The sequence below is a fragment of the Aotus nancymaae genome, unplaced genomic scaffold, assembly GCF_030222135.1.
Source record: "Aotus nancymaae isolate 86718 unplaced genomic scaffold, 86718_ANA_hifiasm-v0.15.2.pri h1tg000006l, whole genome shotgun sequence".
In the NCBI taxonomy this organism is placed as follows: Eukaryota; Metazoa; Chordata; class Mammalia; order Primates; family Aotidae; genus Aotus; species Aotus nancymaae.
The window spans coordinates 50913982-50939113 of NW_026988417.1; the positions used below are offsets into that span (position 1 = coordinate 50913982).

General features: G+C 36.3%; 1 protein-coding gene across 6 annotated transcripts in view; it reads right to left on the bottom strand.

Moving 5' to 3' along the window:
• The window catches only part of CLOCK (clock circadian regulator), a 141441-nt gene that overhangs the window by 23065 nt on the left and 93244 nt on the right, over positions 1-25132 (bottom strand). For all 6 annotated transcript variants that reach the window (XM_064367247.1, XM_064367271.1, XM_064367242.1 and 3 more), the window contains 8 exons: positions 22891-22950; positions 22064-22212; positions 19179-19270; positions 13737-13826; positions 8087-8207; positions 3197-3310; positions 2941-3059; positions 195-277 (listed from right to left, as the gene is read on the bottom strand). In XM_064367247.1, the coding sequence (XP_064223317.1) occupies positions 195-277; positions 2941-3059; positions 3197-3310; positions 8087-8207; positions 13737-13826; positions 19179-19270; positions 22064-22212; positions 22891-22950 (828 nt within the window). The remainder of the gene's footprint in view (positions 1-194; positions 278-2940; positions 3060-3196; positions 3311-8086; positions 8208-13736; positions 13827-19178; positions 19271-22063; positions 22213-22890; positions 22951-25132) is intronic.

Below are 25132 nucleotides of genomic sequence, written 5' to 3' on the forward strand. Positions count from 1 at the left end.
CATTATTATAAGTTTTTCCATAATAAGAAATATTCCAACTAGAATCATATTTGGAGGGGGGGCTTTGTTTTTCCAAAAATGGGAAAAGGTTTCAAAGTCCTAATTTTAAAAAAAGTTTGCCCTTGAAATCCATTAATTTCAAGAATTATGTAACATGACTATTAACTTTTCATGGAATTTAAAAATGAAATTACCTGTGATCTAGAAACAGAAACTTCCATTCTAAACTATGTCTAGATGTAAACTCTTCATTGGGTTCTTCAACAGTGCACATTTCCTACAAATAAATTAATAATTAAAATTTATAAATACTTTCTTGTACCCTTAAGAATATTAAATATTGCTACATATAAAAATAAAAGTCATGGCCAGGTGTGACAGCTTACACCTGTAATCCTAGCACTTTGGGAGGCTAAGGTGAGGGAATCACTTGAGGTCAGGAGTTCGAGGCCAGCAAGGCTGGCCAACATGGTGAAATCTCATCTCTACTAAAAATACGAAAAATAGCCAGGCATGGTGGTGGGTGCCTTTAATCCCAGCTACTCGGGAGCCTGAGGCAGGAGAATCACTTGAACCTGGGAGGTGGAGGTTGAATGAATGAATGAATGAATGAATGAATGAATAAATGTCATTACTAGATTAACTTTCCCCTAAGCAAGTTAGTTAGTTGTTTCTATGTATGTATGTATGTATGTATGTATGTATATACTTATTTGTTTGTTTGAGACAGGGTCTTACTCTGTCATCCGGGCTGGAGTACAGTGGTGTGATCTCAGCTCACTGCAGCATCAAAATCCTGGGCTAAAGTAATTTTCCTGCCTCAGCTTCCCAAGTAGCTGGGACTACAGGTATGCACCACCATGCCTGGCTAATTTTTGTATTTTTATTTGTAGAGATGGCGGTCTCACTATGTTGTCCAGGGTGGTCTTGAACTCCTGGGTTCAAGCAACCTGCCCACTACAGCCTCCCAAAGTGCTGGGATTCTAGGCGTAAGCTAAAATGCAGGCCCCCAAACAAGTTAACACATTTTAATTTTCTAGTACTAAAGAATGTGGTAATAAATAACCCTTAGATGCAAGCTTTTGGGCCGGTACTTCTCACTACACATTTTCCATTCAGATATGCCTATAAACCCTTATTCAAAATTCAGACCTCTCTCCTGAATTACAGTTCCATATGCCTAACTATCTGAATGTCTTCATACATCTCAAACTCAGTATGTCTTAAATAAACTGACTGCTTTACTCCTCACACCCAGTTACACAATTTTCCATATTATTCCATACATGTGTAGTGGCCAGTGTCTAGAAAGCTGATAGTTAAAACATACTTTTTCATTTTTACCTTTTATCATCTAAGGGGCCACTACTAAACCCTTCCATTTCATTTAAGTATTTGAAAAATCAATTCCATCTCATTTGTCTTGAGTGCATTGGTTTAGACCCCTGCCATCACTGATTTGCTACAGTGTTCACCAGACTCCCTATCCTTCAACTCATCTTCTCTTCTAGGACCACAATTACCTTCCCAATATTCAAATATTACATGGCTTCCCTGGTTAAAAAACTTCCAATGGTTCCTTGTGCTAAAATCTCTTCAGCATGGAGAAATAAACATGAAATAAAGAAACAAATTTCATTTCTGGTTTCTGATTACTTTTCTAGCCTTACCTCTCACTATCTCTTCCCCTTCCATGCATTAATCCTACACTCTAGTCATACTAAACAATGTATTACATTCTGCCTCTGTGTCCCTGAATGACCTGCAGCACACTGTAATAGTGGAGAGCTTGAGCTTTGAGAAAAAAATAATTATTAATAGAAACAAGTCCCAGTTTAATCACTAATAGCTGAGACTTTGGGCAAGTAACTTAACTTCCCTAAGCTTCTGTTTCCTCATAATGTAAAATTAGGGATCATAATAGCATCTACCTTACAGAGTTGTCATAAGAATTAAATAAGATAATGAATATAAAATACATAGCATGTAGTAAGCACTCAAATGTTAACAACTATTATTTAATAAGACCAAAACAAACAGAGCAAGACAGGTTTAAGATCGTCTATTAATTCAGTACTTTGTCCTATACTAAGATGTCCCAAAATTTTATTTATTTTGAGACAGTCTTAGTCTGTCACCTAGGCAGACGCAAACTAGTACAGTGACGCAAACACAATTCACTGCAGCCTCGACCTCCTGGGCTCAAGTGATCCTCCCACCTCAGCCTCCTGAGTAACTGAGACCACAGGTGTGTAACACCATGCCTGGCTAATTTTTTGTATTTTTTTGTAAAGATGGCATCTTGCCATATTGCCCAGGCTGGTCTCAAACTCCTGGGCTCAGGCAATCCTCTTGCCTCGCCCTCCCAAAGTGCTGGGATTATAAGCATGTGTCACTGCGCCTGGCCCCACCTAAATTTTAAATCTTAGCCTGGCTGCTTCTTTCCAGTCACTTTCTAGTGGTTGAACACTATTTCACTTTCCTACTTCCCTACTTACCATCTGTTTGTTGGACCCAGGAAATAAAAATAAAATACTTAATTTTACATTTGAAAAGACAAGTTACATGCAGTAAAGAGCCACTTGGACATATCAAATACAATTTTAAAAATGACCTTCTAAAAATAAAGATTCCAAAAATCCACATTTTTGGACTTTCTCTTTTAATAGAGATAATGAACGATACACAAAGGCATCCTAAAATCTTCCACAAAAGTAGGGCAATACTGATATATAATAATCACTGGTTAACTGCAAAGGATATATACTAAAAAATTAGTTTTACAATTTAGTGACTGTCTTGATAACTTGTTTCAAAAATATTACTATCATGCATATTTAATGACTCACAGCCATTCCACTTCAATGTCTGCAGAAAGTTTCAGGCAGTTCTCAGCATATGAACTTAAATCTCCTTTGGGGAATAAAGTTAGAAACATACCTTAATGAACTGCGGTGTAGCTAACCTGACAGTAGCTACAAAACAAACTCTATCTTCGTAAGATGGCCTATGTGTGCGTTGTATAGTTCCTTCAAAACCATTGTGTGCTGAAGAGGATACTAAAACAATAGGGAAATATGTATTATCAGTTATGCCATTAAAACCCAGTTGTTATTGATATTTGAACATCTATGTCTTTAAGAGCATAAAAAAATAACAAGTTAAAACACATTGTAAGAGAAGCATTTTAACTTACCACTGTTTAAAGATTTGAAATTTCCTATAAATTTTACATATTCATAGGTAGATGGCTCTTTTGGGTCTATTGTTCCTCGGAGCATATGACAACAGAACTCTAATTGATTTTTTGCTGAAATAAAGAAATTTTTTAAATCACATATTTGTGATCTAGGACAATAACTGGTATATCACATAAAATAAGATCACAAAAGTTGTGTTAAGTTTACAACCATTATTTTCCCCAAGAGAAATCAATGACATTTAGTTCATAAATGCAAAGTATGTTCAGGAGATGACCTCACTTTGTCTTTAACAAAGAAAATAGATTTTCTGGTGCAAACAACTTAATGTTTCCCTGTTTTTATCTATCCTTCCTTTTCATTCTTCACTCACTTTCAAAGACAAGTTTTGCTTCCCATTCTAAAGCTACTGCTTCTATCTCTACCTTGAATAGTCTTTCCTGTTTTCTCTAGGACCAGGGTCACACCACTGTTCCTTATTCCTTTAGCATCTATACCTTTGGGTCCTTACTTACTTTTTTTTTTTTTGAGACAGGGTTTTGCTTTGTCACCCAGGCTGCAGTGCAGTGGCATGATCACAACTCACTGCAGCACTGAATTTCTGGACTCAAGTGAGCCCCCTGCCTCAGCCTCCCCAGTAGCCAAGACTACAGGTGTGAGCCATCATGCCTGGCTTTTTCATTTTTTGTAGAAATGGGGTCTCACTATGTTGCCCAGGCTGGGCACAAGCTCCTGAGCTCAAGTGATCCTCCTGCCTCAACTTCCCAAGTGGTGGGATTACAGGCAACAGAGCCACTGCACCTGGCCAAGGGTCTTTACTATCTACTTTTAAATTTGCTCAGGTCTTCCATCTCAAACAAAGGAGTTTTGCTAAGTACTTTGGTATTACAGATCTCCTTCCTTTTCATTATGGGCTCCATCTTCCCTATATTCATTTCCCTTAACACACTGTAGCTTTCATTCTTACACCTCTACAGCAATTATTCTTCTCAAGATTACTAACATTTGTATTGTTAACTTCAATGGTTTTTCATTTCCTCCTCTTCTTAAAAGTCATGCTTTGTCATTCCTATAGCATAAACTTACCTTCCTACCTTATTGACTATTCTTATCTCTTCTAATACATTTCCATACTAGAGGTTTTCACAGAGGTTCTTCTGATCCTGTATCTCTCTCTCCATTTTATGTAAGCAAACTTTCCTATTATTTGCTTTCAGGATATTTGTGCTTGAGTATACTATCAGAAACTTAAATTCAAAATATTTAAAAGTCAATTTCTTTCAAACCCCCTTTGTCTATGTATGCTTATTTCCCAAGTTAGAAACTGTATCAATTTAGTCTCTTCTCTTCCCATCACAAGTCCCAAACCTAACCTGTCACCAAGACCTGCTACTTATTTCACCAAGGAAGCCCGCCAATTTAGTGTAGTTGCACATTACCATGCATTTAGGTAAACTGAAACATGTATTCATTATGCCTCCACATTCTGCCACTCTGATTCATTCTATTACTCTTAGACTTATAACTACTTTCATGATACTATTTCAGCACTCAAGGACAAGTAACACCTCTCTTTGTTCACTACTTCAGGCTTATATTCTTCAGTCATTATCGACATAACCTAATAGGTTCAAAATCTATCTTCTTCAAACAACCCTTCCCCACTGATGATTCTTAGCCGCTTGGTCACCTGAGCCTAACACAGCAAGTCTTATTGAGTTTACACACTTAACATCATAGACTTTCCTCTCCATCCTTTCCTTTTTTCTTTTTTTTTGAGCTGGAGTTTCACTCTTGTCGCCCAGGCTGGAGTGCAATGGCGTGATCTCGGCTCACCGCAACCTCCGCCTCCTGGGTTCAAGCATTCTCCTGCCTCCTGAGTAGTGGCATTACAGGAATGCGTCACCACATCCAGACAATTTTGTATTTTTAGTAGAGACAGTGTTTCTCCATGTTGGTCAGGCTGGTCTCGAACTCCAGACCTCAGGTGATCTGCCCGCCTTGGCCTCCTAAAGTGCAGGGATTACAGGTGTGAGCTGCCACACCTGCCTTTTTTTTTTTTTTTTCTAAAAGACAAAGTCTCATCCTGTCACCCAGGCTAGATTACAGTGGCATGATCTTGGCTCACTGCAACTTCTACCTCCTGGGTGCAAGTGATCCTCCAGTTCAGCCCCTCAAATAGTGGGGACTAAAGGCATGTGCCACCACACTCAGCTAATTTTTGTATTTCTTTTTATTGTGGAGATGGTGTTTCACCACATTGCCCATGCTAGTCTTGAACTCCTGGGCTCAAGTGATACACCCGCCTTGGCCCCCAAAAGTGCTGGAATTACAGGTATGAGTCAAAGTGCTGGGATTACAGGTGTGAGCCACTGTGCCCAGCCCATCCTTACATTTATTGCTAGGATTATATGGTTTTTCTTTTTGTCTCCAGTCTGGTTCTTTCCAAAATTTTCTACCTTAGTGATTTTTTTTTTAATGTCCCAAACCAGATGATGAAAGTGGTAGCAACTTTTGTAAGTGGTAGCACTCTCTCTAAGCCAGAGATGCTGGTGAAAGATGCTTCCATTGCAATGAGGACCTGGACCTCAATGAGGCAGAACAGCTGTCATAGAAAAAGTAATCATAGTTACTGTACCAGACAGCAGGGCCAGCTTGGTCATCAGAATGGTCTGATCCATAAGATCTGTGGTTGTGCTTAACTGAACCCTAGGAATGAAACTGAGGAGTAACTCCATAAAGCTATCACTTGATTTGTATAGTAGGAAGTCTGCAGGTCAGGTGAGCACAGCCTGAGTTGAGCCACTATGACACAGAAATCCAGGGCTCTCATTCAACTCTCAGACTCAGGGCCTCTTTATGAAGCAGAAGCCAGGTAAGCCTGGGGTAGGTAGCCCACCACTGCAAGTCTTCTTCCTAGCCTATTTCAAAGGGACTTTCCACTATTTACTTGATTTTTTTTTTTTTTTTACAAGTCTTCTTCCTAGCCTTCTCCAAAAAGACTTTCCATTATTTACCTGATTTTTTTTTCTTTTTTTACCCAAATCTCCTTCACTGGCTCTCTACTCTGTAAAAAATAAAAATCAAATTCCTTAGGATGAACTATTAGGTCTTTTATAATTCTGTCCTTATTCCTTGTCTAGACACACATTATACTACTTGTAAAACCTCACCTTCATTATGGCCAAAAGGACCTACCAAATTTTCTAAGTAATTTTTCCTGTGTTTTAACTTGTGTTTATTCTTTTGGCATAAAACTTTCTTTTTTTCTGGGGCAAGAACACTTTTGTATGTCACTTGTTTAACTAGGAGATCAGCAAGCCATTTAATTAAGATTTTTCTTAAGTATCCTTGCCATTTTCATTTCTGTTCTTGGAAGCAGAAGCCTAAGCTCTTTCTGCCAAAGGCTTTTATTTAGTTCTCCAGTCAATCCTATTCTTAGTAGGGTCTCCAAAGCAAACGCCTTCTCCTTTGTCTTCTTACTGCTATCTCCAAAGGGTTCCATTTTTCTTTCTTTTTTTTTTCTCTTTTTTGAGACAGAGTCTCACTCTATTGCCCAGGCTGGAGTGCAGTGGTATGATCCTGGCTCACTGCAACATCTGCCTCCTGAGTTCAAGCAATTATCCTACCTCAGCCTCCTGAGTAGTTGGGACTACAGGCATGCACCACCACGTCTGGCTAATTTTTGGTAGAGATGGAGATTCGCCATGTTGGCCAGGATGCTCTCGAACTCCTAGCCTCAAGTGATCTGCCTGCCTTAGCCTCCCAAAGTGCTGGGATTACAGGCGTGAGCCACCGCGCCAGGCTGGGCTCCCCCTTTCCAGTTCTTCTCTCCTCATTTTACATATTTACCTCAAGCAATACCATTTCACCCACGACTTCGTGGGTGTTGGTGTCTATTATATACAGCCTAAATCTTTCCAAGTATCAGCCTAGAGTGGCCTAATGGTCAATGTCATATAAACTTGGTTTTAAAACAAAGCTTCCAATGAATTCTGTAAGTTTCATTTTTCTCAACTCTCACTGAAAGGCCATCCACTCTTGTCAAAGTTATACATACATACAAACGTGTGTGTGTGTGTGTGTGTGCGCACCCGCACATCTCAATTTTCAGACAGTGTGCTATAGAATTTGAATCAAATACAAAAAATCTTTAACATGTCAGTATTAGCAGGTGTGACACATTTAAAAATAATGAGAAAAGTGATTAAAGAAGATAATAGCTAATGGCCAAATATACTGCTGCCACAATTTTGGATTTTATACAGGGTAATATATGAAGAAAATGAGGTACTCTGGTCAAATCAGTTTGGCAATGGACTTAGTAGAATGTCTAATTCTACCATAATAATATGTTGTGTTTCTTGATGTTAAAGACTATTTTCACTATTTTTGGCATTTTTATGATATAGCACAAGTGTCCAGCAAATGAGACATATCTAACAAATGACTGTTTAATAAAGTAGATAATTTATCTTTATATTTAATAATTTTAAAAGAAACATAAAAATTTTTTCCAGTTTGAGTGTCCAATTGGTTAACAATGGTGAAAATTAGAATGTTTAATTTTAAGGTTTTATTTATAAATTAATAACAATATATTGCCAGGTCTCACTTTTGCATAAAATACAGCTTTATGGTGTAATGGTAGTCCAGGATTTATTATAACAAATAAAATGGGACTTCAATATACTCTGAAATAGATTTCAGATTTTTAATACGGTTACAATTTCATTTTATATATATTTTAATATTTAAAAAGGACCTAATAGGGCATATGGAGTAATGCTGTTATTTAAAGAAGTCTGTATTTTTCATAAACTTGCAAAAGGATAATGCTACCGAATATTAACATTTGACTTTTCTGCTTAACAGCTACTACTTACATTTTAAATATTCTGGGGTTAATGAATCACTTTCCAGCAGATGAGTGGAGAGTATTTTATAAACTTCTGAATGTTCCCCTTCTGGGATAAAATTAAATATACTTTGATCCACAAGATCAGACTGAAAAGAAAATTTTAAAAAGTAAAATAGCTTTAATGATTCAAGAGGCAATTATTTTAAAAGTACATAATCGCTATTAAACACAGAAGGTAACTTTCAATTATCTGTGAAAACCAACATATGTCAAGTTAATAGACCAAATCTCAACAAACCAGACTGAGATGATACTAATGTCATCTGATCCATGACCAATATGATCTTGAAAGCCTGACAAATTATTTGCAAAGCTGTGTTTCACCAAAACATTTCGAACATTTCAGTATATAATGGGACCAAGAGCGTTAATAAGAAAAATCTCTGGTGACAATTCATAGCCTTACCATGTATTTAAACCTATGGTAAACAACGGTGATATATCCTATTAGAAAAGGAAAGGCACAAGCTAAATAAAGAGGAGACTTTACTTTGGTGTGATTTCAATTGTCCAATGTGTCCTTTATTTAATCTTTTCCTAGCATTTATCCTGAATCCCATTGTAAAAAAGCCTTGCATTTAGTTATAACCCCTCAAAAGGGCAACTAATATGCTAAGCATTATAATTCTTGCTAATATATAGCTTTAATCATGATTAATCAACAGCAATTTGACAAATATCAGGTTGGCTACAATGTACCACAGCTGTGGAATCACAGATGAATAAGATAGTTCCTATGCTTAGGTACCACTGATAATGAAACTTCCATGACTTTACATTTGCTACTATACTATGCATTCTACCTGGTTTTCTCCATTTCAAACTGCTCTGTGGAATCCTAGGGATACTGGGACAATATCTCAAGGACTATAAAGGTGGGACTAGAGAGTAGAGAAATGAAAAGGAGTTGTGAGGCAAGACTCACGGTCCCCTGCATTAAACTAAAGCAGTTCTACTTTTTATTCTGTTTTTGTTTTATGCATCTGTAAAGATTTTATTTGAAGAGCTCTGCTGCTTAAAAACAAAAACAACAACAAAGACAGGCATATTGTATTAGGTAGGTGCCATATTTTTAATGACAAAAACTACAATCACTTTTGCATCAACCTGATACTACTCTTCATATAAGCCACACATTCCCATCATTTCTTTCTAGCCCTCTAAGCCCACTCTATGAAGTGAAATGACTTCTCCCCCATATATCTGTTCCTTCAACTGTCAAAGATCAGTTCTAATCACTTCTTTCAAGAAAGCATTCCCTTAACACCATAATCCACATTTAAAAAGATTCCTTTAGTATTTATTACTTGTAACATTCATTTCCGATCTAGCAGAATTCAACCAACTATGGATCAAAAATATTTGGGAAAAAAAAATGGATGGTTGTGTCTGTACTGAGTATGTGCAGATATTTTTCTTGTCATTATTCCCTAAACACTATAGTATAACACCTATTTACATAGCATTCACATTGTATTAGGTATTATAAATAATCTAGAGATGATTTAACATATATGGGAAAATGTGTGTAAGTTACATGTAAATACAACATTTTATCTGTGGGGCTTGAGCACCCGTAGATTTTGGTATCTGTAGAGGGTCCTGGAACCAATCCCCCAAGGATACCAACGGATGACTGTATTTTAGTGTCTATGTCTTGTTGCCCTATAGATGAATAAAAGGGCCCTATCTCTTACACCTTTATCTGTCTCCTTCCAATCAAGGCATATAAACACCATGCCTTGTATTTAACAGTTATTAGTACAATAAATGATTTTAGACTAAGGAATATCTGATAATGGCTTAAGGGGTAACCACACCAAAAATATATCTGAATTTTAATAAAGGATCCTTCTGGAAGTCTGAAAAGCCTCTAGAACTGAAGGAGTGAACTAAAAATTCAGGCATGGCTGGGTGCAGTGGCTCATGCCTGTTATCTCGGCACTTTGGGAGGCTGAGGCAGGTGGACTGTCTGAGGTCAGGAGTTCGAGACCAGCCTGGCCAAAATGGAGGACAACCTCATCTCTAATAAAAACACAAAAATTAGTTGAGCATGGTGGTGTGCACCTTTGCTCCCAGCTACTTAGGGGGCTGAGGCAAGAAAATCACTAGAATCTGGGAGGCAGAGGCTGCAGTGAGCCGAGATTGCAACACCACACTCCAGCCTGGGCAACAAAACAAGACTCCGTTTTCAAAAAATAAAAATAAAAAAAAATAATAATAATAAATAAATAAAAATTCAGGCCTGAATAACACAAGTGCTAGAAAGTTGCCCTCTACTGACAAAATAAAGTATCAAAGTATAGTCTATGATATTGATGGAAAAAAATAGTATGATACAGTTTGGCTGTGTCCCCACCCAAATCTTGTGTTGTTCCCATAATCCCCAGGTGTTGTAGGAGAAGTCCAGTGGGAGGTAACTGAATCATGGGGACAGTTACCCCCAAGCTGATGTTTTTGTGATACTGAGTGAGTTTTCCCGAGATCTGATGGTTTTGTAAAGGGCTTTTCCCCTTTTGCTCAGCATTTCTCCTTCCTGCTGCCATGTGAGGAGGGACGTGTTTGCTTCCCCTTCTGCCATGATTCTAAGTTTCCTGAGGCCTCCCCAGCCACGCTGAACTGTGAGTCAATTAAACCTCTTTCCTTTTAAATTATCATCTTGGGCAGTCCTTTATAGGAGTGTGACAAGAGACTAATACATCATCTTAATAGAAAAATAAGCCATCAACTTGAAATATTAATAGAAACTAAAATTTTCATTTTTGAGAATGATTATAGTTTTCTACTATTATTTCTTACTAAAAATTTCTTCTACTACTATTTGGTAAAGTATGATGTGACCTATCTTGCCCTTGTTTTTCCATCTACTATTATTTCTTTTTGTTGTTGTTGCTGAGATGAAGTCTCACTCTGTCACCAGGCTGGAGAGCAGTGGCATGATCTCAGCTCACTGCAACCTCTGCCTCCTGGGTTCAAGCAATTCTCTTGCATCAGCCTCCCAAGTAGCTGGGGTTACAGGCATGCACCACCACACCCAGCTAATTTTTGTATTTTTAGTAGATACAGGGTTTTACCATGTTGGTCAGGATGGTCTTGATCTCTTGACCTCATGATCCACCCGCTTCAGCCTCCCAAACTGCTGGGATTACAGCCATGAGCCGCTGTGCCCAGCCTATTCTTTCTTACTAACAATTTCTTCTACTACTATGCAGTAAATTATGATATGACTATCTTCCCCTTGTTTTCCATCTATAACTTCATAGGATGTTTCATATTCATAGAGAAAACAAAATGAATGGCTAGTATCAAGAGCAGTATGATCACAAGCAATGCCCCTCCAACTATTCTGCCTTTCCTGCCACTTTATAATTAATAGGTGTCAAACTTTCCATTAACCACTATACTTAAAATCTCTAAATGAGGCTGACCATATTCCATGTGGCCATACATCCACTCAGTTCTCAAATCCTAATCAAACAAAATATAGTTTTATAATTCTCTACCCTTTTGGTCATAATGATAAGGAATTAAAATATGGCCAATATGACTCTAGCAGTTCAAAGTCACATAGCATAAAAAGTTCTGTATCTACTATTTTTAGAGTGTTTTTATAAGTAAATCTATTGGAAAAAGTATTTACAAATTGCCCTAATTGCAACAAATATCTCAGCAGAAATTTAGTTATTCTCAAGACATTCTCAGTTGAAATTAACATTTTCAACAGGCTGATTAAAACAGAAATGCTAAAAAGTTAGCATCAGAATAAAGGAGAGAGGAAAAAGAGAGGTCAGATAAAGTGGTACTGCCTTGCACTGCATAACAATGTTTCAGTCAATAACGGACTCCATATATGACCGCAGGTGGTTCCCTAGATTATAGTGGAGCTGAAACATTCCTACTGTCTAGTGATGTCATCTCTGTTGTAATGTCATAATCAATGCATTACTCATCTTTTACACTTGTGTTTGTGGTGATGCTTGTGTAAACAAACCTATTGTGCCACCAGTCATATAAAAGTTTAGCACATAAAATCTATTATACAGTACATATGTACATGATAATAAACAATCATGCTACTAGTTTACATATTTACTATACCTTTAATGATTTAGAGTATTCTCCTTCTATTTACATGTATTTTTAAAGTTAACTCTAAACCAGTCTCAGGTAGGTCCTTTAGGAGGTATTTCAAAAAGGGCACTATAAATATAGAAGATGGCAGCTCCTTATCTGTTGTTGCTCCTGAAGACCCTCCAATGGGGCAAGACGTGGAGGTGGAAGACAGTGAAGTTGATGATCCTGACCTTGCGTAGGACTAGGCTAATGTGTGTCTGTTTGTGTCTTAGTTTTAAACAAAAATGTGTAAAAAGTTTTTTAAAAAGTTTTTTTAAATAGAAAAAAGCTTTTGAAATAAGGATATAAAGAAAGAAAATATTTTTGTATAGCTGTACAATCTTTTTTTTTTTTTGAGGCAGGGTCTTGCTCTGTAACCCAGGCTGGAGTGCAGTGACACTATCACGGTTCACTTTAGCCTTGGCCTCCTAGGCTCAATGCAATCCTCCTACCTCAGCCTCCTGAGTAACTGGGACCACAGGTGCAAGCCACGACACTTGGCTAATTTTTTTTTTTTTTTCCTTTTTTTTTTGAGACAGAGTTTCGCTCTAGTTACCCAGGCTGGAGTGCAATGGCGCGATCTCGGCTCACCACAACCTCCGCCTCCTGGGTTCAGGCAATTCTCCTGCCTCAGCCTCCTGAGTAGCTGGGATTACAGGCACGCGCCACCGTGCCCAGCTAATTTTTTGTATTTTTAGCAGAGACGGGGTTTCACCGTGTTGACCAGGATGGTCTCAAACTCCTGAACTCAAGCAATCTGCAAGCCTTGGCCTCCCAAAGTGTTAAGAAGTTAAGTGTTACTACAAGAGTAAAAAGGTTTTAAAAAGTTTTTAAGTTTACACAGTAAATAAATCACAATAAGCTAAGGCTAATTTATTATTGAAGAAAAAATTTTTATATAAAGTAGCCTAAGTGTACAGTGTTTATAAAGTCTATAAAGGTGTACAGTACTGTCTTAGTCCTTCACATTCACTCATCAGTCACTCACTGACTCACCCAAAGCAACTTCCAGTCCTGCAAGTTTCATTCGTGGTGAGTGCCCTATACAGGTATACCATATTTTATCTTTGATACTGTATTTTTATTGTACCTTTTCTATGTTTAGTATTTTCAAACATGTAAATACTTGTTGTGACAACTGTCTATAGTATTCAGCACAGTAGCATGCTGTACAGGTTGTAGTCTAGGAGCAACAGGCTATACCATATAGCCTAGAGGTTTGTATAACTACACTCTATGATGTCCACACAGTGACAAAAGTGCCTCAGAACATATTCCTGTTGTTTAGTGATGCACAACTGTAGTTGAATATTAAGTTACTACAGATTAGAGTTATGACTGAGCTGAGAAAACACATGCTAAAACAAAGACATACTTAAAGCTCTTATCCCTACTCCATTAACCACTATTCAACACTGCTCTCAAAGTCCACTTCCTAGTGCTTTAGAATATTTAAAATACGCATTTTAATTAGAAGTAGATTGTAGGATCTTTATACTTACTGGTAAATGTTCAAGTAATGAAGTTACACTCTCGGACACATATATTATGCTTCCATCTGTCATGATTGCTAAAAAAAAACCATCAAGAGCCTGAAATTAAACATAATGGTATGTTAAATGAAAAGAAAAAAGTATTTCGCAGGACAGAAATAAAAATCTGAGATTAATGACAAGGGATTTAATATGAAAATATCCAAAGTTCTGTTAAAATATATACTAGCTTTCCCCCTTTACAATACCTTGGTATGTATCTTTGTTCATTTTTAAATGCTTCTGGAGAAAAAAAAGTCTCTCTCTGGCCATCCATCGGACAACTAGTCTCTACAAGGTAGAGACAATGCTCTTCCTTCATCACTATGTATATTACATGATCCAACCATGTGTATATAGTATTACGGCTTATTTGAAGATGCTGACATCTCCAAAGCACACAAGACATCAACAAGGTTTTTTAGGCACACAAAATAACACATTGTTATTATCATGGCTATGTTAACACAGAGGTGTATGAAGTTTAAGGAGATATATGGAGAATAAAGTAAAAGGGAATAGCAGGAAATTAAGGTGAAAAATTAGGCTGAGGTCATATCATAAAAGGTTTTGAATACAAGGCTAAGATCAAGAATTGTATTCTGTAAACAATGGTAAGTCAACAGAAGGGGCACAAGCTGTGCTTCATTAAGAGTAGTGTGGAAGCAGGGTGAAAAATGGATTTAGAGGGAAAAGAAAATATAATTAGGAAAATCATAGTGGCTTTTGGAATAATTAAGGAAGTTAATGGGAATTGGAATGAAATTAGTAGTATTAGGAATAAAGAGAGTACTCTGAGCAAGCATTGAGAAATGTGAAGTTCGATTTCAGAAGAGAAGTCAGAGCAGAGAGGACAAGATTTAATAATAAAGCAATTTTGTACTTTGTACACTAAAACATATTTTCATTTGAGAATCCTAGGCACAGAAGTGACAGCTGAAGAAATCAGATCTGCAAAAGACAAATCCTGAAAGAATTATCTATATATATATATGGGATGAGGAAGAGAAAAAAAGGCTGGAGAAAATGACAGAAGGCTGGGTGCAGTGGCTTATGCCTGTGATGATAGCAATTTGGGAAGTCGAGGTGGGAGGATCACTTGAATCCAGGAGTTTGAGACCAGCCTGAGCAACATGGTAAAACCTTATCCCTGCAAAAAAATTTAAAAATTAGTCAAGTGTGGTAGCACATGCCTGAGATTACTTGAGCCCAGGAGGTTGGGGCTGCGGTGAGCCATGATCATGTCACTGCACTCCAGCCTGGGCAACAGAGTGAGATCCTGTCTCATAATAGTAATAAAAATAAAAATTTTAAAAAAGGAAAATAATAGAGAAGACAGAATACGCTGTCACCAAGGAATCAATGGAAGAGAGAATTAGAAAGTGAAGAGGAGAGAAATGGTTTGGTATAAAACGAGATAAAATAAGACATAAGAAAATGAGAAATGAATTTTGGTGATTTTCAAAAAGTTACGTTAACAGGAAAGCAAATCAGACTACAATGAGTTTAAAAATGAGTGCATAATCAGAAGACTATTACAAATCACTCATTCACGAACTTTAGAAGGGAAGAAAAAGGCAAACAGTTCTAAGGGAGCCAAATATCAAGAGAAGGCATTTTAAAAAAAGAGCAATTAAATTTGAAGGCTAAGGGAAAGAAGGATCCAGTGGAGAAGGAAAAGACACATACAGAAAAGATACTGTAAGAGGGATTCTTCTTTTAAAGTGGTTAACATACTAAACTCTAATTTCTTGTTTAATAGCTCTCGAAAAGGATAGTGACCTCTGGTAGGAACCATGTATATCTTATTAGTCCTTTTATCTGCAGCACTAGTGTAGCACAAGAAAAAGTACTTGCAGTATATATAATTTATAGAGCTGGAAGAGTAACCTTCCCTAACTCTATATAATTGATAAATTATAGAAAAAAGGTATCCTCCCCCATGTCCCCTCCTTGGGACATTGGGAAAGAGATCTGGATATCACAAAGAACTTATTTGGAGTAGATGCCTATTTTTTAGAATGACTCAAACAAACTAGTCTTTGCTAATAGAGAAATCTTACCATTTGAGCAAATTCATGAATTATTTTAAAAAAATTCTTTAGTACAATAATGCCAGTATTATTATTTCATAACAGGGTCAAAAGTAAACAACTGTGCCAGGCATGGTGGCTCATGCTTGTAATCCCCACTTTGGGAGGCCGAGGTGGGTGGATCACTTGAGGCTGAGTTTGAGACCAGCCTGACCAACACAGTAAACCTCATCTCTACTAAAAATAAAAAAATTAGCTGGGCATGGTACCACATGTAATCCCAGCTATTCTAGAGGCTAAAGTGGGAGAAAGAATGACTTGAACCTGGGAGGCAGAGGTTGCAGTGGGTATATCATGGGTGACTGAGCAAGACTCCATCTCAAAAAAAAAGAAGACAACTATTCCTTAATTTCCCCATCTGAAAGCAAGAAAGATATAATACTAGCTATTATGACACACAGATACTAGTGTCTACTTCACCAGAGTATTGCAAGGATTCAATGAGTTAATATACAAAAATTGCTCACTTATTTTTCTGATTTAAAGTATAGGCTTAAATGTTTATATTTATACTCCAACAAATTTTCATATGGAAACATTTCTGCTGAATACATAAAGAATTAATCACGCTGGGCGCGGTGGCTCATGCCTGTAATCCCAGCACTTTGGGAGGCCGAGGCGGGTGGATCGTGAGGTCAAGAGATCGAGACCATCCTGGTCAACACGGTGAAACCCCGTCTCTACTAAAAATACAAAAAATTAGCTGGACATGGTGGCGCGTGCCTGTAATCTCAGCTACTCAGGAGGCTGAGGCAGGAGAATTGCCTGAACCCAGGAGGCGGAGGTTGCGGTGAGCCGAGATAGCGCCATTGCACTCCAGCCTGGGCAAGAAGAGCGAAACTCCGTCTCAAAAAAAAAAAAAATTAATCATACAATTGCCCCATCTAAAATACAAACAGAAAAATAACTCAATTTGCAAAATACTCTACTTTGCTTCAGACTCCAGTAAGTATACAAAGACACTTGATACATGGCCATAATATATTTATACAGGCATACCTTATTCTACTGTGCTTCGTTTTATTGAACTAGACAGTTACTGGGTGTTGTTTTTTTACAAAATGAAGGTTTGCAGCAACCCTGTGTCAAGCAAGTCTATCAGCGTTGTTTTTTTTCAATAGCACATGTTCACTTTGTGTCTCTTGTATCACATTTTAGTAATTCTTGCAATATTTCAAACTTTTTCATTATTATTGTATCTATAATGGTGATCTGCCCACATAAGAAGGTGAACTTAAATGCTGTATGTGCCTTGACTGCTCTGCCAACTGAATGGCCATTCCCCCATCCCTCTGCCTCTTCTTGGAACTCCCCATTCCCTGAGACACACAACAATATTGAAATTAGGCCAATTAGTAACTCTACAATGGCCTCAAAGTATTCAAGTGAAAGGGAAAGTCCCTCATCTCTGACTTTAAATCAAAAGCTAGATGTGATTAAGCTTAGTAAGGAAGGCATGTTGAAAACTGAGACTAAACAGGTAGCAAAGTTGTAAATAAAAAAGAAAATTTTAGTGAACACATGTATGATAAGACAGTGAAACAGTCTTATTCCTGATATGGAGAAAGTTTGAGTGGTCTGTATAGAATATCAAAAAACAGCTACAACATTCCCTTAAGCCAAAGCCTAATCCAGAGCAAGGACTTAACTGTCTTCAATTCTGTGAAGGTGGAGAGAGGTAAGGAAACTAGAGAAGAAAAGTTAGAAGTGAGCAGAAGTTAGTTCATGAGGTATAAGGAAAGAAGCCATCTCTACAACATAAAAGTGCAAGGTGAAGCAGCAGGTGCTGATGTAGAAGCTACAGTAAGTGATCCAGGAGATCTAGGTAAGATCATTGATGAAGATGGCTATAGTAAAGACTAGAGTTTAATTATAGATGAAACAGCCTTCTACTGGGAGAAGATGCCATTTAGAAATTTCAAAGCTGGAGAAGAGAAGTCAAAGCTGGCTTCAAAGCTTCAAAAGACAGGCTGGTGACTTTTAAGTTGAAGCCAATGTTTATTTACCATTCTGAAAGTCCCAAAGCCCTTAAGAAGTATGTTCAATATACTCAGCCTATGTTCTATAAATAGAGCAACAAAACCTGGACGACAGAACACCTGATGACAGCACATCTGTTGACAGCATGGTTTACTGAATATTTAAAGCCCACTGTTGAGAGCTACTGGTGAGAAAAATAGATTCCTTTCAAATATTGTTGCTCATTGACAATGCACTTGGTTGCCCAAGAGTGGTGACGGAGATGAGATGTACAAGGAGGTTAATGTTGTTTTCATGGCTGCTAACACAACATCCATTCTGCAGCCCATGGGTCAAGGTATAATTCTGACTTTCAAGTCTTACTTAAGAAATACATTTCATAAGGCTACAGCTCCCACAGACAGCAATTCCTGTGATGGATCTGGGCAACATCAACTGAAAACCTTCTGGAAAGAATTCACCCTTCTAGATGGCATGAGAACATTTGTGATTCATGGGAGAACATCAAAATATCAACATTAAGAAGAGTTAAGTAAAAGTTGATTCCAACCCTGTAGATAACTTTGAGGGGTTCAAGATATCAGTGGAGGAAGTAACTGCAGATGTGGTGGAAATAGTAAGAGAATTAGAATTAGAAGTGGAATCTGAAGATGTGACTAATTGCTGCAATCTCCTAATAAACCTGAACTGATGAGGAGTTGCTCCACTGATGAGTAAAGAAAGTGGTTTCTTGAGATCAACTCTACTCCTGATGAAGATGTGAATATTGTTGACATGACAGCAAAGGATATAGGATATTACATAAACTTAGTTGACTGAGCAGCAGCAGGATTTGAGAGTATTGACTATAATTCTGAAAGAAGTTCTATTCTATGTAAAATGCTATCAAACAGCATGCTACAGAGAAATCTTCTTGAAAGGAAAAGTCAATCGATGTGGCAAACTTCATTGTTGACTCATTTTAAGAAATTGCCTCAGCCACCCCAACCTTCAGCAACCACCACCCTGATCAGTTAGTAGCCACTGACACTGAGGCAGTACCTTCTACCAGCAAAAAGACTGAGACTTGCTGAAGGCTTAGATGATTGTTAGTATTTTTTGCGATAAACTTTTTAAATTTAGGTATGATCAATTTTTTAAAAGTATAATGCTATTACACACCTAATAGACTACAGGGAAACAAAACAATTCATGTGACTCATTTTATTGATATATTAGCTTTATTGCAGTGGTCTGGAACTCAACTCTCAATATCGTCAAGGTATACCTGTATATTAAGTCACTCTGTGATTTCTTTTTTGAGAAAAATAAAACTTTCAAAAATTAAATCTGGACATACCTCTAACATTAATTGTGTAAACTCTTCATTACTAAGGAATGTAGGTTTCCAGTCCTGTCGAATTTCACTAGCATCTGACTGTGCAGTGATTTCTGTAAACAGATTGACACATTAGTGGCATACTCCAACCACTGGAGGAGTACAAAAGCCCTACAAGTTGTCTTCTCTCTTCCCACTCTAAAGATGACAACCACAGGTATTAACATTTACTGGGTAGATAGCAATAGGTCTAGGTTTTGGTATGATGAAATATTTAAGATATCATGGCAAGTTATCTCCTTGGATTTGGTCTCTTAGTAATACCAGTCTCTTTAGTTTTTCTCTTGGTGCTCTAACAGTTATGTTGCTAATAGGCCTAAGTTTGCTTCCTATTTGACACGATGACCAAACGAGATTTTTGCTTCAAGAATTTTGAAGAAATTCTTTTTTTTCCCCTTTTCATTCCCTTGCCAGTCAAATGGTAACATCTAGAGCAGCACTAGGGAAATCAGATGAAAATCCCAAAGAGGTCACTCAATTTGCTTTTAACGAAGAAGACCTTAGTTCTGCCTACTGCTGGGCATAAAGCTTCTTCCCAATATTAAGTGCTTTATCTTAATTAATCAAAGAGAATTAACATTTTGCGCAAAATCTTTACTACAGTAATATCCCCACAGTGATTTTTCTTAGTGTCCTCTTTGTACAAGTTAGTAGTAGAGACCTGGTCAAAAATTTGGAGATCCCTACTTTGGGACATAGATTTGTCGCAATTATTACTATTTTATTTCACTATATACTTCTAATAGATTTGGTTATGAAAAAGCTATTCATAAATAATGAAACCTAGTAACAAATGTTTTTCTACTTTTAAATGAAGACATATTAAAACAAGCAGGCAGAATAAAAATCCATGTCACAGACTACATTCTACAAAATATACTCTACTTTGTAGTAAGAAGTATAAATTAATTCTGATTCTATCAGCAGATAAAGAAATACAGCATACTGTCCCTCACAAGTTAGCATATTAGAAATGCCTGTAGTGGAATGTGAAGAGTAACTAAGAAGTACAGCTACAAAATGTGTGGAATACAGTTGGCTTTTCAAATTCACATCAATTATAAACATTTGGGAAAAAGATTTAAATCCACAAACAAATCCAATAAAGTTTCATTAAACACAGGCCTATTTTAGGATGATACGTATATAAAATCCTTTTACCTTAACAGAAATACTATTTTTGTGAGAATTATGTATCCCATTTTGAAAAAACAACAAAATAAACCTACCTAATGCCAAAATTCATCCTCTATTGTCAGGGGGAAATGTATGCATTTCATTTCATTCAACAATCATTTATTGAACTCCTAGTATCTTGGGACTGATTTCCATGAGTGTGCCATTTAACAACAGGCACTGAGGTTGGTGAGATACTATTTGCAGAGGTAAAATCTAATGATAGTGGTGGCAATAAATATTGACACGTTTACAAAAGAATCAACAGAATTTGGCAACTGTGATACGGTGCTAAGGAAGCTAAAAAAAAAAAAACCTAAAATTTTTTCAGGTTTGAGTCTTAGGTGATTAAAAGGATGATGGTATAAAAATTAAAAAAGGCAAGTGAAGAGAAAGAGGTTAAGTTGACAAAATGAAAATAAATTCAATTTTAGATGCACTGAGTTGGAGGACATGCAAAAGAAAGATCTAGAAGTTATCTGGAAATACAAGGCTAAAATGTTTGCATCTAAAAATAGAAATCTGATAGTTTAATAGAGATATAATAGCTGAAGCTATGGAATGAGATAAGCAAGAGAAAGAGTATACAGAAAGCAAGAGAACAAGGATAAGACTCAGGAATGTTTAGAGGGTAGAAAAAGAGAGGAAAGAAATTAGTTTCAGTGAGAAAAGGGAAGGTGAAAGTACAATCAATATAAAGGAAGCCAAGGGAGGAGGGATAAAAATTTCCAGTGCTATAGAGATGCAGCAGAAGATGAGATATAAGAAAAAGCTACTGTTTTATTGGGGGGTAGGAAGGTAATGTCATTAGTGAAATTAATAAAAACAGTTTCAATGAGTGGTGGAGCATAAACCAGTCTGGTAAGGCATTACCAACTGAGCTACACAGAAGTAAAACAGAGACACTAATTACTAACTGTACTGAGTTTTACAGTTTCATTCACATTTGAAAAAGGAAATTTCCTTTTACAGGTTTTTTTTTGTTTTCAAATCTATTATCTCTACTACCAAAATAATATTCTTTAAATTTTCTTTTCATGACTCATTTGTCAAGATGATTTTCTTCAATTAACAAATACTTTACTTTAAAATATAGTGTTGATTTACTAGATATACATTGAAACAACTTTTCAAAATGACATGAGAACTGTATATGATCTAGCTTTTTCCTTTCTTTCAAATACGCCCATAATTTTCCAACACAAATATGCTTCAGTGACAATGAAGTCTCCCTGCTTCTCTGCTTTTGCACATACTCCCTTTGTGTGACATGCTCTCTTCCTTTCTTAATCTAACAGAAAAATTCTGTTGAAAAATCAACTATTTTTAAAGTCTCCCTGACACATTCTTTCCTGTGATTTTAATGCAAACAGTTTACAAGTACTATTCACATTGTAATTATTTGTAATTGTGTGCTTACATGTTTCTCTGCCCTGGCTTGACTTACTTGAAAGCCAGGACTGTTACCCTTTATCATGAGGATTTAGCATGTAGTAGGCACAGAATAAATGTTTGTTGAATGAAAGAATGAATAGATGAGGAATCTTTTAAAATGCAATTGATTTCTCTCTCTTAATAAAGCCAAGGAAGCATCCAATCTTAAGAATCTCTGCCAAGATTCTAACTCATGCTTTGAGAGTCTGTTCCATTTTACAAAGCTAAAAATTTACCTTTATGTTTTCGTAAAAAATCAATGCTTTTCTGCAGAACAGTAGATTTGTCCATCTTTCTAGCATTACCAGGAAGCATGGATCCCAGTTCTTTAATGAGAACATTAAATTGATCTCTACGTTTCTTTTCAGATTTGTTTCTAGATACTCTGATGAAATGAAAAATATGCATTTTTAAATAATCCATTTAATAACACAAGTAGTTAATACAATATTAATTTAGACATAACACAGCATGTACTTCTATCAACATAGATGGTAACAGTAGGTTACCAACAATATACAGTTAATTTGGGCAATAATTTTTCAGCTCAGTTTGTCACTAAAGAAAATTTTACAAATCATGCATTTGACATACACGTTTATACGAAAATGTCAGTAAGAAAAACTGCATTCAAATCACAGGTTTCATTTAATCCAATACTTACCAATGATTGTTAACTTATATGGTTATTACAAATATATGTACTAAATGAATAATGACTGCTATTCTATGTGAAGCAGTAACCAGTAAACAAAGAACTATTGAGACAAATAAACTTGATTATTTATAAAAAAAATCATTTTATGATACCTGTAATTATCTGCTTTGGGAAATCAGATTTTCTAATTCAATTTCTGTTTAAGCAAAGCACAATACTTTTCCAAAAGGTCAGAAGGTATTTAATTTATAAACTACATGCCAATATTCAAAATTCTTCCACCTTGCTAATATATCTAAACTCTTAAAGCAGATAGTTTTTGGAAATCATTAATTTATAATTTATTTACCATTACATTGATCTATTACTAATTTATTTATTATTTTACATCCCTAATCAAAGTACCTTTTTGCTTTGTCCTTGTCATCTTCTTCCACCAACCCATCAAAAATACTACTGTCATCTCTAAAAGAAAGCAGATAGAGAAAATAAGAGCAGACTCACTAAGCAACAGCAATACTAAAATGACATGTAAATCAACTCAGTTATACCCTAGGATTTTTGTAAAGTTAATGGATTATAAAATTCAAACTAACCTATTTCCTAATAAACATTAGAAAATCAAAATTCAGTAATAGCTATTTTTAAAAGTTTATTACATATATAAACTGCAAAAATATTTATACTTAGCTATATTATGAACACATCATGCTAAACAAGAATATAACCAGTTTAAATATCTTTTTTCAAACTTTTAGTAATCAGTAAAAACTTGAAAAAAGTCAGTGTTTGCCATTACATAAAATTATTTTTGTTAACAGAATAATTTTTTTCTGAGATATTTACTTTATAAAACCACAAATTACTCACAAACATCACAATATCTAATGCATTAACTTATATTAATACATTTCATTCATTTACTAATTCATTTCACAAATATGTATTAGCACTCATGTACCAGGCTCTGTTCTGGATATGTTTAATAAGCAATAAACAAGACATTTAGCTGCTTTCCTACAGCTTTTCTTTTCTTTTTCACTTTTTTCTGGAGACAGGGTTTCACTCTGTTGCCCAGGCTGGAGTGCAGCTGCACAAACATGGCTCATTGCAGCCTCAACCTCCTGGGCTCAAGCAGTCCTCTTGCCTCAGTCTCCTGAGTAGCTGGGACCACAGGTACACACCACCATACCCAGCTAGTTTTTTTATTTTTTGTAGAGACAAGCGTCTTGTTATATTGACCAGGCTGGTCTCGAACTCCTGGTCTCAAGTGACATTCCCACCTCAGCCTCCCAAAGTGTTGGCATTACAGGCATGAGCCACTGTGCCCAGCCTTATTTTCTAGTAGAAAGAAACAAGTATAAAAATAGGTGTTAAGTTTTAATTTTTTTTTAAAGGCGTGATGTTTCAGTTACTAGAGTCTGAGTGGTTAGGGAAGGACTTATTAAGGAGGGGACATGTGAGCTAGGAGCTGGCTATGGGAAAATGTAAGGAAAGACCATTTCTAAAAAATGAAATCAAGAGCACTGGTGGCTAACTCAACCCTAAGAGCAATATTAAAGTTTTTCCTGATTTATGAAGTTTTATATGAATTCACTATTCACTCCTATAGCCACACCTTTCTATGGCCTATAAGCTATAAAATGGGGTCACTATTGGGATCATCTTTAACACCTGTATCATGGAGGTCCATGTATGAACTTTGGAGATGCCATGTATGCCCCGAAGTTTACAAAAAATTTTGTATTTATATGTATTTTTCTGAGGACAGAGTTCATAGCTTTCATGACATTCAGAGATAAGGAAGTCATATTAATAATCACTGCTTTATGTCTGAAAACACAGATGTCATCCCTAGATGTCATACTATCTAGAATGGGAAAGGCATAATGCCAAATTCATATTTTCTCCCTCAGAGGCAGTGAAGAAACATCTTTTCTGAGAAAAAGACTATCATTAATCCTGCCTGCAACTATGGCACAGTTCAAAGCTATGACCATGGTGCAGGCAGCCCTCTCTAAGGAAGTTTCTTGCTCCTCAGATCTTAAGTTCTGGTGGGGTATATATCTTTACTATTTAGCTCATAGAAAGGGAGAGAGCTGATCCAAGATGTCAAAAGTCACTTCTGTGTACAAGTCTAGCTGCAAAACTCTTAAAGAATCTCCAATGGATGGAGCACACAGTATAGTGCAATAAAAGTATAGCAACTTTAATGTCAGACATACCAACACAAGTAAAAATTCTAGATCACATCTTACTAGCCATGTGACTTCAAACAAGTTACTTAACCTTCTGACCTATAGTTTTCTCATATGTAAAATTTTACAGATTTGTTGAGGTTAAATGAAATAGCATATAAAAACGTATTCTGTACATATGCTGTCAGAGCAGATGCGTTAAAAATGTTATTGGGTTACATCAAATTTAAGATATTATTGACTGTTAAGACCACCACTATTTTATGTGCCCTTAAGAAAAAAAGAGTGCTACCAATTAAATTATGATAAGAGACGCTAAAATGTAAAAAATAAAGACAACTTAAAGTCTTTTCTTTTCTACTTTTACTTTAGGTTCAGGGGTATATGTGCAGGTTTTTCACGCGGGTAGATTGCATGTCACTGAGGTTTGGTGTACCAATGATCTCAGC